General features: G+C 38.7%; 1 protein-coding gene across 2 annotated transcripts in view; it reads left to right on the top strand.

Moving 5' to 3' along the window:
* Nucleotides 1-5,556: 5,556 nt before the first annotated feature.
* Nucleotides 5,557-16,489, top strand: part of LOC139137047 (sulfotransferase 1B1-like) — a 35,284-nt gene continuing 24,351 nt past the window's right edge. Inside the window, exon 1 of one of the 2 annotated variants that reach the window (XM_070704998.1) lies at nucleotides 5,557-5,869. In XM_070704998.1, the coding sequence (XP_070561099.1) occupies nucleotides 5,668-5,869 (202 nt within the window). In that variant the 5' untranslated portion in view covers nucleotides 5,557-5,667. Of the gene's footprint in view, nucleotides 5,870-13,403; nucleotides 13,688-16,489 lie in introns of those variants that run through there. The other variant, XM_070704999.1, reaches the window with a different exon arrangement.

Below are 16,489 nucleotides of genomic sequence, written 5' to 3'. Positions count from 1 at the left end.
AACAACCTAAGCGAAAGTTTGACTTTTCCTAGATCTTACATAGTATCTGAAACCCGCGCCGCACCGGTGCCACCAGACAAGATCATGACCTGTGAATCTCACTGACACGTACAAATCGGAAATATTATGTGCACCTTCAACCTTGTCTGTCGCGAGTATTTTCAGTGCGGTCGGATTTTGGGGGCTCATTTACGGCTGTAAACGATGTAATTCACCGCCTAGATACTTGAGCTCATCAACAGGAAACTTTTCGTAAAGCGGTTCTATCATGATGCATTGTCAACCGATATCTTACATATTATCTTCAGCAACGTAGACGGATACGAAAACACTGCACCGCTACGGGACCGGCCGTGAACGATAACAGGTGTCGGCAAATGATACAAATTTTCAGTACGTTTGTTTGTATGTTTTTGGTACAACTGTACTTGTGCCTAAGTGCAATGCCCATGAAGTGACTGCAAACAACAGAATTTTGACCATAATCATAATGACGTTTTGGATTGTCATTTGTCTTATTCGCTCAGCTGTTTTATATGTACATATACCAACGAAGGTCATGCATACCAGCTAAGGTCACGCGTAGGCGTCGCTGTAAGTAGTTCGGTTACAGTGAAAATATAATTCGTATTTTCACTAGTTAAAATATGGGTTCATATCAGTACCGTCTGAACAATAGAAGAATGGCAATACAGGCATAGCATGTATGATAAACATACATATGCTATTATTGAGCGTGTCATACAAACGAATCTTGAAGCATAACGAAAACTGTGTATGATCAGTGTACCCTAGAAGTCTGATGAATTTCGGTGATTCAGAATTGATATATGGCCTAATTACAGATATTCATTAAATGTGCAAATAAGATAATAACCAGAATGTCCTGCTCATTTAAAACATCAGCGTAAGTAGACCTATGTCTGTTTAATAAGTAGCAGACATTTGGTCAAAATCAGTTCCTACAGTAATGATATATAGCCTACTTACAGAAATTCATTCAATGAGCAAATGGGGTCCGGTTCAAATCGGTGCATTGAGTGTTTATATGTGGCCTTATTAGAGAACTCTATTCGATATTCAAATGAACTGATAATGAGAATGTTCTGCTCATCACACTTTCAGCAAAACTAAAACTATGTTTGATGAATGTATCAGGGGTCAGATTAAAATCAGTGTATTCCAAATTGACTTGTGGCCTAATTGCATTAATTCGTTAAATTTGCAAATGAGATAATACCTAGAAAGTCGTGCTCATCGAACTTTCAGCAAAAGAAGACCCAGGTATGTTAGTCGAAGGTTCGGTCAAAATCAGTACATTCAGTATTAATATAGAGCCAAAGTAGAAATATCTATTCGATATGAAAAATGAGCGAGTAATTAGAGTGTCCTGCCTACAAAACTATCAGCATAAGTTTATCTAAAAATGATGAATGGATCTCAGAAGTGTGGTTCAAATCCGTGCATGTAGTGTTGATATATATCTTAACTGAAGAAATGCGTTAAATATGCAAATTAGCAGATAAATATAATTTCGTGCCAATCAAACTTTCACAATAAGTAAAGCTGTGTACAATCCATGAATGCCGGAGTTCTGATCCAAATCAGTCTAACGTTTCGATATACAAGCTTATTACAGAAATTCATTAAATATATGAACTGGCAATTAGAATGCCATACTCATCAAAGGTTCGGCATAATTAAACCTAAGTACGATCTATAAATTTCAGCGGTCTTGTTCAAATTGTTGTTCTCAGTATTGATATGTGCTAGAATTACATATGGCATAATTACAGAAATTTATTAAATATTGGAATGAGCAAATAACAAAACGTCGTGCTCATGAAATTTTAAGCATAAGTATGACCAACATACCTCGGTGGTCTGATGAAAGTAACTGGGTCGATGTTTGGTGTATGACTTATTATAGAAGAATTTGTTATATATACAAATGAGTTATTAACCGGTAAGCAATGTCCGCCAAAGGTTTTGTATAGTAAGATTCATAGAACGGGTTAAGTGTCTGCAAAAATACATCAAAACCTTGTGTATTTCTTAAAATATAGCTAGGAGTACAAATTCATTAATTGCTCAAATAACAATTAATTATGCAACCCAAACAGACAAAAATCTAATCAGATTTTGATCATCATATGACCATGTCATGTACCAACGGACGGATGGATGGACACAGACACACACACTCGGACACACAGATACACACATATCTGGGAAACCAGATGCTGTTTGGGGCTACGGTGTCCAATGATGGGTTTATTATTCCTCCACCCGAATGATGACATGAACAAGATTTTATTTTTGGTGCATCGACAGGGCCTTCCTTCTATTTTGTAAGAATGATGATCAAATTTGCGTTTGTTTTACTGAATTTGCAAATACAATTTCCTCAGTTTTGGTCATACATGCACGCTCTTCTCTGCAAATGCTCCTCAGATAGCTTCCAAATTTGCTTTACATGCTACTTTGCTATTTTTGGTCAAATTGCGGTGAACTTTGCACGACATAATATAAATTTGGAGAGCTCATTTTCACATCTTAGGTCACAATGTCCATTTTAGCAGCCATTCAAACATCAATGCTTGTAGAGGTGTCATAAAAAATTAATTAAAAGAAACGTAAGCTGTAACGTTTGGTGGAGTTTCCGGGTTTTTTGTGATGTTTTTTCCCCCCTAAAATGCTTATTTTGCTCCAAAGAAGATTGGCCGATGCTCAATTTATCAACACAGCCTGTTGATAATTAATACCCAAATATAAAGGCATAATTTATGTCAGAATTTTTGTCAGGATTAGAATGGTATTGTCACCAGCAATGATGCATATTGTACTCGAAGCATTGCGCTTGCGAGGCTAAAACTTTGCGTTTCAACATACTTTAAGGACAATAATTATCAGAAAAAGTAATTCTTTATTTGAATGTAAATGATGAAAATATTGAAAATATGTAGGTATTGCCTATTTCACGTGACTGAATTCCCCAGGTTTTACGAAAGTCATTGGAGAGGCAAGTCATGTACCGAACAAGTCGTACGTATTCAATACATTTGCAAGTATTACAAAGTGGTGAACAAGCATACGCGGTGCCAAACTTGAAGGACCTTATCACCTGCGTATCTGTTTACAATTTGTACTTGCTGGTACACTCTCTGTATTACAAAATTTGGCATCCCTAATCGACGAATCATATCTCCCAACAAACAACAAACAAACAAACATAGGACTTAACGAGCAAATAGCCAAGTCACCGAGGGTAATGTTTAGGGTGTGTACTGATAAGAAATCAACATAAATAAGGCGTTCGTTCAGTGGGGAAAAATTATGTCGTTGAAAGGGCTTGGTTAAGCCTTGACCCCTTAGCCGCATTTTTTCAAAGTAGTTCACCACGACACGCTATGATCATGACGTCGTTGTATAGCAGTGTACAGCACATAGTTTTGAAAGGCTTGGCGTATTTCAAAAACGGCTTTCGTCTAGTGTTCAGATTTTTCAAATATGATGCAGAGATGTTTTTTGTTATTGTTTTTGTCAGTTAATCTGTGTCGCTCGATATGTTGAAATAGATTTATGGAGTTTTGACCTCAGGGGAAATGCGAATAGATATCACTTCGATTCTTTAGATTTCAAGAAAGGACGCACCCGGTGGTTTATTACGATGGGATGTTAATATGCAAAAATAAACGTAATAAATGAACAATATAATTTCCTGCGGTGTCTTATACACGCATTTGAGTGGTTTCCCTCTGGCTACATGCTTTTAACTTTCTTTCTTTTTGTTGTTGTGTCACTGGAATTCAGCCAAAGCAATATATGTGGGTCAATATGACTTTGAGATTTAGACGATATGTCGCTTAACATATCGAGACCGCTTCTATTTATAGGAGGTGACTTGATAAAAGGTTGGAAAGGTACCAAACTTTAACCAATAACAGTTGTTGACAGAGATAATGGACGAGTTTGATAGAGAAGGAAGGTGAAATTTCGCAAGAGCTGTTCAAATGGTAAAACTGAAGGACTCTCTGAGGCCCCTCTAGCTCTGAAATAAAACTGATTTAATGTACATAGATACGGCCTCCATTGACTATTCCAACACTATAGGCAACACAACGCTATCTTGGCAGTTGAACAGGAATTTATTTGACAAATATTAGCAAAATCTTGTAAAATACATCCAAACTTTCATCACTGGGGGCTTTAAAATTTACAATTACGCCACTCTCACATAAGAATCAAAGGCCCGCGTGGGGACATTGTGTACATAGTATCATCCTTTCGACTGTTGAAGCAAACATGGTCTTATCCTTGCTCGCCAAGCCTCGTCGTTCAAAACTTGCTTTCAGACAAAAGTGTACGTCCTGCTAAATCCCCGAACGTCCGAACGATACAAAGTGGTTGATTACGCTATATAGAGACAAATTCCGTTGGATCATTAAAATCATTCATCGATTTTGAATTTACCATGCCTTACACAGGTCAAAACTCAATGTATTTACTAAGTCATTCGACAAATGGGAAGCGAAAGTGCAAATAAAGTTGTCAGGAAAAGCCGGCGATCAACGTGCACTGCTAAAATGCCTCTACAACAACTATCCATCGGCTGTTAACTTTAATGCACGTTCCGCCACATACTCGGTGCACGGCATACATTATAATCACCGGTATGATAGACATTGAAGAGTTCGACGTACTGTTTGCTTCGACCTACTTCTCCTATTTCTAAATAGGGTCCCCTACTCGGGCGTTCTAGGTTGCGTTTGCTTTATTAGGAAGGAGGTATCGGAGTGAGATTACGTGCACGGTTATTGACAGTAGTAGCGCCATGTAGGCAAAAATCTTGCATAGGTAAATCACATACCTCCTCTCAAATGATCACTGAAGACTGACATAAATAAACTTTGGTGCAAATTGAGCTCTCCGCTTGTTTTCGGAAGAAAAATAATGAATTCTCTTGTTACAATTTGAGAGGGAACGGTGAAATTTGTATGAAGATACCCGAAGAAACGATGAGTAATTCCCAATGGCGACATATTGCAGGCGTCATGTGGGCATTACATAAAAAAGTTCGAAGGCTTTGATCTGAGGCTCTTCATTAAACTGCCACATCAAGATTGGTGTTGACCCTCACAAAGATAGGCCCAATGTCATCGTAAACACGCGCAATTTAGTAGTAGGGTACCTCGCCGATCATGAGCACGACAAGTGTCGCGGTTTTAAGTCAGTCCGGTATAATGGCAAGAGCGAAGAGAATGGAATCATCCGTCACTTAAAAGTCATTATTTTGCAATCTGGTTTGCAAGGGTCACAAGTAGTTCATGGACTATGCTGCGGTTGATGACACTTCCACTTTGAATGTTCGACTTTTGTCACTGACTACTGTCACGCACTGCTCACATATTTTTTACACATTATCAATTGGGAACTCACCAATAGCACACGTCGGATTGCAGAGTATGACCCGCCTAGCCTAGGTGATAAACTTTAATGTTTGCCTTCATTGTTATTTCTCGACTTTGGGAGATACGTGGGCCATTTTGACTGTGTTCCTTAGGGGCTGATGACATTAAGATAAAGTCCATTCAGGTAACACTACAGGCCCATAACAAGCTGCGCCAAAATTTGGCTTATATTTCTGCACATCGTCACAGCAAAACGATGCAGTCAATCGTAGATGTTCTCTCATATCGTGACAAACGCATCATGAGCGTTGAACAAACTGAACTTTTCAAAACACCCGGCCAGTTCATTTTCAAGGGAGTCCCGTTCACATATTTCGTTAACCGTCGAGTCTTAGAATCCCAGGAAATCGTTCGGTGCCGACAAGACGACGTTTTCGTCGTCACGTATCCTAAATCAGGTGAGTGAGCGTTAAGATGAATATCTTCACGGTGTTTTTCATTCCACTCTTCATTTTGTATTTCTTAAGCTCGAAGCAGAAGAGTAAGATTGTTTTTCGAAGTAACAGCTCGCAGAGTAAGAAGAGGAAAGAAGACATGGTGATCTTCAAAAGCATATTTTGCATTCTGAAGGCATTGTCATCCACATCTAATAGAGTCAGACAGTATCATTTGACGGCACTGTCTGAATTTTGTACTAGAACCCTACCGTGTGACAATAAATTGCGCGCAATTACCGTGGCCAAGTTGCCCTCTGGCGGTCTTCCCTCTCAATTCCAAGGTCTCCTCTTCTTTTAGTTCTCAAACTGCCTGTGTTTCAGGTAGTCTGTATAGATAGTTTGAATGTTGTCTAAGGTAAGGACGTTCCCCTGCAATATGGAAAACACAGAGTTTAATGTCTCTCTTGAAACTTTGTTGCGTATTATTTTTTTCGAAGAAAATTGGGGAACCTAGAGTTTTGTCTGTAGCAGTCATTGTAGAATGCACCTCATTGACTGATACTCTGACACTCACAATGGTTAGAAGTTACCTTAAACTTCTGGCAGGAGTTTAAGATAATCGCAATCACACCAATCCATAATCCAATAATACTAGGTCAAAATTTGTAAGACAAAAGTTGTAAACATAGACACAAAACAGCACAGAACAGACAGTAAATAAATGGCACGGCCCCTTTACTTTGATTCTCATACAAGACTATTTACTTTCACAGTCGGTTAAAGAAAGCATTGTTCCACAGGTTAGCTAAGCTGGTAGCTGGCCACAATTTTATGGATGGCCTTGAATGACGAACAAGACATATATATGTATATATCAAAGAGGTTTTAACAAGAAACTCGTTATGCAGACCAATGCAGCCTTATTGTAGAGTGTTTGCTGACTTTTTATTGAAATTTGCTATTCAGTTTGTTGATCTTTCTCAGTTGTATTCATAGTCATGAAACAGGGCTTAGCGAATTCTCATAGAGTTACGCTAAGGTCAGATCTTTCATAATAATATTCGTTATTTAAAACTGAGTATCCCATGTCGTCACTAACTTTAAGTCAGAATTTAGGCATGCTGTTTGAAAAATCCTCAGTGATATCTAAGATTTTGCACATCAATTCACGCAAAGTCGGGTGACATGAACAAAATGGACATTCATTTATATCTTACAAAACAAGGTTTACGCAGGATGTCACCAAAATCCATGCTTGAAGACTTATAAGGGTATCTTGTATAAAAAGAAGAAGCTCCAGATGTAGTACTGCGCAGGCCAAGGCTCGAGAAGCGTGGGCTACTACATAAATCACGCATCAAGTATAAAACACGTTGCTGACTCAAAGACAAAGTTTAGATTGTCGGATTTTGAGTATTACAGCTATAATTTAATGGAAAGACAATTATTGACATATAGCACAAGCCCCTTGGCTACAGCTACTTGTATATTTAGATATTATTCCCTGATATTTTCTTCGTTCGGTGAAGGAAAATACGAATGACGTAACGACTTTGTCGACAGTTGATGACACGGGTCATTACGTCACGAGCATTTTCCGAGGTGAGTGAAGAAAAATGTAGCCTAAGGGAATAATATACATATCATATACGTACTGTAAACCCAGAGTTCGTTATTTTTCCCAAATAAAAGATAGTTTTCCTTAACGATTCAGGTTTTAAACTTTTGAACTACTTTTGGAATTATGTCAAATGGCTGTGTGCAAGTTGTCAATCATTTCTACGGGTCTGTCGCGTGAGCGACAAATGTTGCTCACGTTCGTGTACTGGAAAAATGCCAGTCTACACGTGCGATTTGTACACAGAGGCCTAAAAGTTTACGTCAGACAGAGTTGCGCTATTTTTCGAGGACAAACATCAACTGAATCCCAGCGGTGCTGATTCTGGCACGTCAGTACAGTAGGCCGCGCCTGCGTGCATTGCAGTGCTCAAGCTCGGTATCCAGGGTATATAATGCGAACAGTTTAGAGTTTGTTGTTTCCGCAAATTATTGGCGTGATTCCTTTGGCATGTAATCTCCTCCTTGGCGACAAAAATGCACCAAATATACTCAAAATTAATCAGTTGGATGAATTTTGTCAGACTCTAATGATAATGAATATTTTTTTACGAAATTTTCCCGTCATACACAAACTTTGATCGCAGGAGAGATTCCGGCTGCCATGTTGTTATATACATTGAACAGCACCTCGAAGATCACACGTTCTAGTGAATGATCGTACAAATTTAAAAATGTGTACATTTCCCATTTGGGCGTGACAATCTTTTGGTTGCTACTCTTATCATTACAATTAGGCAAAAGACCCCTAATTAATTTCCCATAGGTCACCACAGTAGCGTTGAGCTCGATTTTGTACATCATGTGTTTCATTTCCATCTGCACTGTGTGTTAAATTAAATGGTGACTTACAAGCTCATTTGGTTTTACAACTTATGGCGTTGTTAACAAAAATAATAAACTCCTTCTATTGTCATTATTGGTTACAGCAAATTACAATATTTTGTTTGATTAATTATATATGTATGTATAACTTTGTAATGACGAAAACTGGCAAGAGGTTAAGAGCAAATTGCATGTAACAACAACTTGAATGATTGTGTGCAAGAAAAAAATACAAGCTCAAACTTACGAGCTTAGGAAAGGTAAAATCTCATTCCAATAAAAAAAAAAAACAGTGTGATTTTTGTCTAGCGAAATTGATTCATGTTTTTGAAACTAAATTTAGATATATATATTTTTGATATAACTCATATTTACAGAAAGTTATTAAATATACATATATGCTATTATTTAGCGTGTCATACAAACCAATCTTGCAGCATAACGAAAACTGTGTATGGTCAGTGTACCATAGAAGTCTGATGAATTTCGGTGATTCAGAATTGATATATGGCCTAATTACAGAAATTCATCAATGTGCAAATAAGATAATAACTAGAATGTCCTGCTCATTGAAAACTTCAGCGTAAGTAGACCTATGTCTATTTAATAAGTAGCAGACATTTGGTCGAAATCAGTTCCTACAGAAATGATATATTAGCCTACTTACAATAATTCATTCAATGAGCAAATGGTCAAAACATTAGAACGTTCTGCTCGTCAGACTTTCAGCATAAATGAATCTACGTATGAGGTGCGGTAGAAATCAGTGGATGTAGTGCTGATATATAGCCTAATTTGTAAAGTTAATTTGATAAACAAATGACATAATAATTGGAATGTTCTGCTCATCAAACTTCCAACACAACTAAAACTATATATGATCAATGTTTACAAGGGGTCCGGTTCAAATCGGTGCATTGAGTGTTTATATGTGGCCTTATTAGAGAACTCTATTCGATATTCAAATGAACTGATAATGAGAATGTTCTGCTCATCACACTTTCAGCAAAACTAAAGCTATGTTTGATGAATGTATCAGGGGTCAGATTAAAATCAGTGCATTCCAAATTGACTTGTGGCCTAATTGCATTAATTCATTAAATTTGCAAATGAGATAATACCTAGAAAGTCGTGCTCATCGAACTTTCAGCAAAAGAAGACCCAGGTATGTTAGTCGAAGGTTCGGTCAAAATCAGTACATTCAGTATTAATATAGAGCCAAAGTAGAAATATCTATTCGATATGAAAAATGAGCGAGTAATTAGAGTGTCCTGCCTACAAAACTATCAGCATAAGTTTATCTAAAAATGATGAATGGATCTCAGAAGTGTGGTTCAAATCCGTGCATGTAGTGTTGATATATATCTTAACTGCAGAAATTCGTTAAATATGCAAATTAGCAGATAAATATAATTTCGTGCCAATCAAACTTTCACAATAAGGAAAGCTATGTACAATCCATGAATGCCGGAGTTCTGATCCAAATCAGTGTATTACGCTTCGATTTACAAGCTTATTACAGAAATTCATTAAATATATGAACTGGCAATTAGATGCCATACTCATCAAAGGTTCGGCATAACTAAACCTAAGTACGATCTACAAATTTCAGCGGTCTTATTAAAATTAGTGTACTCAATATTGATATATTTTCCAACGGAGGGATGGATTGACACAGACACAGACACACAAACACTGACACACAGATACACACATATCTGGAAAACCGGATACTGTTTGGCGCTACGGTGTCCAATGATGGATTTATTATTCCTCGACCCGAATGATGACATGAATAAGATTTTATTTTTGGTGCATCGACAGGGCCTTCCTTCTATTTTGTGAGAATGATGATCAAATTTGCGTTTGTTTTACTGAATTTGCTAACACAATTTCCTCAGTTTTGGTCATACATGCACGCTCTTCTCTGCAAATGCTCCTCAGATAGCTTCCAAATTTGCTTTAAATGCTACTTTGCTATTTTTTGTCCAATTACGGTGAACTTTGCACGACATAATATAAATTTGGAGAGCTCATTTTCTCATCTTAGGTCACAATGTCCATTTTAGCAGCCATTCAAACATCAATGCTTGTAGAGGTGTTCTGTTTTTCATTTTTTTCAGCGATCAGTTCATAAAAAATTAATTAAAAGAAACGTAGGTTGTAACGTTTGGTGGAGTTTCCAGTTTTTTGTGATGTTTTTCCCCCTAAAAGGCTTATTTTGCTCCAAATAAGATTGGCCGATGCGCAATTTATCAACACAGCCTGTTGATAGATAATACCATAATATAAAGGCATAAATTAAGACAGAATTTTTGTCTGGATTAGAATGGTATTGTCACCAGCAATGATGCATATTGTACTCGAAGCCTTGCGCTAGCGAGGCTAAAACTTTGCGTTTCAACATACTTTAAGGACAATAATTATCAGAAAAAGTAATTCTTTATTTGAATATAAATGATGAAAATATTGAACATATGTAGGTATTGCCCATTTCACGTGACTGAATTCCCCAGGTTTTACCAAAGTCATTTGAGAGGCAAGTCATGTACCCAACAAGTCGTACGTATTCAATACATTTGCAAATATTACAAAGTGGTGAACAAGCATACGCGGTGCCGAGCTTGAAGGACCTTATCACCTGCGTATCTGTTTACAATTTGTACTTGCTGGTACGCTCTCTGTATTACAAAATTTGGCATCCCTAATTGACGAACCATATCTCCCAACAAACAACAAACAAACAAACAAACAAACATAGGGCTAAACGAGCCAATAGCAAAATCACCGAGGGTAATGATTAGGGTGTGTACTGATAAGAAATCAACATAAATAAGGCGTTCGTTCAGTCGGGAAAAATTATGTCGTTGAAAGGGCTTGGTTAAGCCTTGACCCCTTAGCCGCATTTTTACGAAGTAGTTCACCACGACACGCTATGATCATGACGTCGTTGTATAGCAGTGTACAGCACATAGTTTTGAAAGGCTTGGCGTATTTAAAAACGGCTTTCGTCTAGTGTTCAGATTTTTCAAATATGATGCAGAGATGTTTTTTGTTATTGTTTATGTCAGTTAATCTGTGTCGCTCGATATGTTGCAATATGCTTATGGAGTTTTGACCTCAGGGGAATTGCGAACAGATATCACTTCGATTTTTTAGATTTCAAGAAAGGACACAACCCGTGGTTTATTACGATGGGATGTTAATATGCAAAAATAAACGTAATAAATGAACATAATTTCCTGCGGTGTCTTACACACGCATTTGAGTGGTTTCCCTCTTGCTGTATGCCTTTAACTTTCTTTCTTTTTGTTGTTGTGTCACTGGAATTCAGCCAAAGCAATATATGTGGATCAATATGACTTTGAGATTTAGACGATATGTCGCTTAACATATCAAGACCGCTTCTATTTATAGGAGGTGACTTGATAAAAGGTTGGAGAGGTACCAAACGTTAACCAATAACAGTTGTTGACAGAGATAATGGACGAGTTTGATAGAGAAGGAGGGTGAAATTTCGCAAGAGCTGTTCAAATGGTAAAACTGAAGGACTTCCTGAGGCCCCTCTAGCTCTGAAATAAAACTGATTTAATGTACATAGATACAGGCTCCATTGACTATTTCAACACTATAGGCAACACAACGCTATCTTGGCAGTTGAACAGGAATTCATCTGACAAACATTAGCAAAATGCTGTAGAATACATCCAAACTTTCATCACTGGGGCCTTTAAAATTTACAAATACGCCACTCTCACATAAAAATCAAAGGCCGGCGTGGGGACATTGTGTACATAGTATCATCGTTTCGACTGTTTAAGCCAACATGGTCTTATCCTTGCTCGCCAAACCTTATCGCTCAAAACTTGCTTTCAGACAAAAGTGTACATCCTGCTAAATCCCCGAACGTCCGAACGATACAAAGTGGTTGATTACGTTATATAAACACAAATTGCATTTGATCAGTAAAATCATTCATCGATTTTGAATTTACCATGCCTTCAGAGGTCAAAACTCAATGTATTTACTAAGTCATTCGACAAATGTTAAGCAAAAGTGCAAATAAAGTTGTCAGGAAAAGCCGGCGATCATCGTGCACTGCTAAAAAGCCTCTACAACAACTGTCGATCGGCTGTTAACTTTAATGCACGTTCCGCCACATACTCGGTGCATGGCATACATTATAATCACTGGTATGATAGACATTGAAGAGTTCGACGTACTGTTTGCTTCGACCTACTTCTCCTAATTCTAAATAGGGTCCCCTACTCTAGGTTGCGTTTGCCTTATTAGGAAGGCGGTACAGGAGTGAGATTACGTGCACGATTATTGACAGTAGTAGCGCCATGTAGGTAAAAATCTTGCATAGGTAAATCACATGCCTCCTCTCAAATGATCACTGAAGACTGACATAAATAAACTTTGGTGCAAATTGAGATCTCCGCTTGTTTCGGGGGAAAAAATCATAAATTCTCTCTTGTTACAATTGGAGAGGGTACGGTGAAATTTTTATAAAGCTATCCGAAGAGATGATGAATAGTGCGCAATTGCGACATATTGCACGCGTCATGTGGGCATAACATGAATATGTTCGAAGGCTTTGATCTGAGGCTCTTCATTAAACTGCCACATCAAGATTGGTGTTGACCCCACAAAGATAGGTCTAATGTCATCGTAAACACGCGCAATTTAATAGCAGGGTACCTCGCCGATCATGAGCACAACAAGTGTCGCGGTGTTAAGTCAGTCCGGTACAATGGCAAGAGCGAAGAGAATGGAATCATCCGTCACTTATAAGTCATTATTTTGCAATCTGGTTTGCAAGGGTCACAAGTAGTTCATGGACTATGCTGCGGTTGATGACACTTCAACTTTGGTGTTCGAATTTTGTCACCGACTACTGTCACGCACTGCTCACATATTTTTTACAGATTATCAATTGGGAGCTCACCAATAGCACACGTCGGATTGCAGAGTATGACCCGCCTAGCCTAGGTGATAAACTTTAATGTTTGCCTTCATTGTTATTTCTCGACTTTGGGAGATACGTGGGCCGTTTTGACTGTGTTCCTTAGGGGCTGATGACATTAAGATAAAGTCCATTAAGGTAACACTACAGGCCCATAACTAGCTGCGCCAAAATTTGGCTTATATTTCTGCACATCGTCAAAAAAAGGCACTGCTCAAGCGAAACCATGCAGTCAAGTGTAGATGTTCTCTCATATCGTGACAAACGCATCATGAGCGTTGAACAAACTGAACTTTTCAGAACACCCGGTCAGTTCATTTTCAAGGGAGTCCCGTTCACATATTTCGTGAACCGTCGGGTCTTAGAATCCAAGGAAATCGTTCAGTGCCGACAAGACGACGTTTTCGTCGTCACATATCCTAAATCAGGTGAGTGAGCATTAAGATTAATATCTTCACGGTGTTTTTTCATTCGACTCTTCATTTTGTGTTTCTTAAGCTCGAAGCAGAGGTGTAAGATTGTTTTTCGAAGTAACAGCTCGCAGAATAAGAAGAGGGAAAGGAAACATGGTGATCTTCAAAAGCATATATGCATTCTGAAGGCATTGTCATCCACATCTAATAGAGTCAGACAGTATCATTTGAGGCCACTGTCTGAATTTTGTACTGGAACCCTACAGTGTGACAATAAATTGCGCGCAATTACCGTGGTCAAGTTGCCCTCTGGCGGTCTTCCCTCTCAATTCCAAGGTCTCCTCTTCTTTTAGTTCTAAAACCGCCTGTGTTTCAGGTAGTCTGTATAGATAGTTTGAATGTTGTCGAAGGTAAGGACGTTCCCCTGCAATATGGAAAACACAGAGTTTCATGTCCGTCTTGAAACTTTGTTGCGGTTTATTTTTTTCGAAGAAAATGGGGGAACCTAGAGATTTGTCTTTAGCAATCATTGTAGAATGCACCTTTTTGACTGATACTCGGACACTCACAATAGTTAGAAATTACCTTAAACTTCGCGCAGAAGTTTAAAACTTTGTTAAAAAAGGGTGTGGCCCCTAGACTTTGATTCTCATACAAGACTATTTACTTTTACAGCTGATTCGTGAAAGCATTGTTCCCCAGGTTAGCTAAGCTTGTAGCTGGCCACAAGACACATATATGTATATATATATATATCAAAGAGGTTTTAACAAGAAACTTGTTATGCAGACCAATGCAGCCTTATTGTACAGTGTTTGCTGACTTTTTACTCAAATTTGTTATTCAGTTTGTTGATCTTTCTCAGTTGTATTCATAGTCATTAAACAGTGCTTAGCAGTCTCTCATAGAGTTTCGCTATGATCGGATCTTCCATAGTGACATTCTTTACCCAAAACTGAGTAGTATATGCCGTCACCAACTTCAAGTCAGAATTTAGGTATGCTGTTTGAAAAATCCTCAGTTATTTTATTTGTGCACATCTGTTCACGCAAAGTTGGGTGACATGAACAAAATTCAAATTTAACTCTTCCAAAACAAGGTTTAAGCAGGATGTCACCAAAATCCATGCTTGAAGACTAATAAAGGTATCTGTTATAAAAAGAAGTTCCAGATGTAGTGTAACGCCCCTCCCTGTAGAGATTTTATCTCGAAGCGTCCCTCACGTGGCCAAGCAGTGTGACTCAGATCGTACGAGAAGCAGATAAGAGATAGTGTGATAGTTTAATTAATTATATGTTAAGATTTCAATGAGAACAATCGAGAATGGGATATTCCATGGTGTGATCTTATTTAATCTTAAGAAACAATCAAAGACTGGCGGGAAAATTACCACGTGATAACTTTTGTAATTATGTAAGTTTGAATATGTATTTAACTTTGTAGAGAGCTTAGACTAGATAGACTTGAGATCAGACCGTTGACAGTGAACGAGACGGTCGCCATCTTGCAATAAAGTACAAGGTTGAGTTACAATCAACATCTTGGTGTGTCAGCTTCAGTTACTGAAAGCATTACGATCCAGACTGGTACCTCAACTCGTAAATTCCCTTAACTACGAGCGCAACAATTTGGTGTGAGAATCCGGAGTATACTGAAGCAGGACGAATATATGATTCTTAGATCTGGTAAAATCAACGGGCGACAAGAACCAGACATGGCAGAACAAGCAGATATACCAGTAGCTGTACCACTGAACCAGCAGCAGGATCAGCGATATGATAACCTCCAGCAGTGCATCAGAGAGATACTTTAACAGGTGCAGGGTTTGCGAAACCGAGGGCAAGAAGACCGACAAGCCGAAATGGATGCTCTAGGTAGGCACGTTGACAATTTGACTATAAGTGCAAATATCATGCCTCCTAGGTACACTGAGTGAGAGAGCGACTGCCCTCAGAAATTGATGAGGAAGTTTGAGCTGTACGTGCACTTAAGACAATTAGCGCAAAACAACATCCGTGATGTCTTTGGTTTGCTGCTGACTGATGAGGCTGAGCGTTGGTTTAACTCACAGCCAGAGGAAATCTTGGGAAATTGGGAGGCCCTTAGAAACGCTTTTCGTGAGTGTTTTACTCGACAGACACCGAGGTGGCGTAATGATGAAGAAATTCGCATTATTCGCCAGAGGCCGAACGAATCTGTGGAGAGTTATGCAGGTCGCCTGAAAGACAAGTGTGATCAGTATGTTCGAACAGACGCCGAACTTTTGAGCGCTTTCCTCCAGGGACTGCGGCAAAAGCTGAAGAAGTTCGTCGCTGGATGGGACCCCGAGGACTTCAGGGCGGCTTTCACATCTGCAAAGACCGGTGAGTTAGTGGTTGATCTGCCCGAGGACGATGGTTCTTCGACAACGGAACTGACGAAGATCGTCATGATGCTGGCCGAACAGAATAAAAGGCTGGTAGAAGAAAAGAAGGCTGCCGTACTGCAGGTTGCAGTGACGAACGGCATTTCACCAGCATCGGTACAAGTAGATACGGTATGTCCTAATTTAAGTAATAATTATGACCAGAGACAGAACTCTTACTCGTACCAATGGAACAATAGCCAGCAATTCAGGAACAATGGGAGACAACAGACTTTTCAAAACCGGCAAATCAATCAAAATGTGGTTTGTTATAATTGCGGAGGGGTTGGGCACACTAGATCTGCATGTCCCAGTGGTAATAATAGTAACAATAATGTTGGGCAAGGTGCTAAAGTTTGTTATAATTGCGGTCAACCTGGCCATATTGCTCGTAACTGTCTGGCAGGGGGGCG

This window comes from Ptychodera flava, chromosome 7 (assembly GCF_041260155.1).
Source record: "Ptychodera flava strain L36383 chromosome 7, AS_Pfla_20210202, whole genome shotgun sequence".
NCBI classification, from domain to species: Eukaryota; Metazoa; Hemichordata; class Enteropneusta; family Ptychoderidae; genus Ptychodera; species Ptychodera flava.
This window is presented reverse-complemented; position numbering and strand designations above follow the sequence as displayed.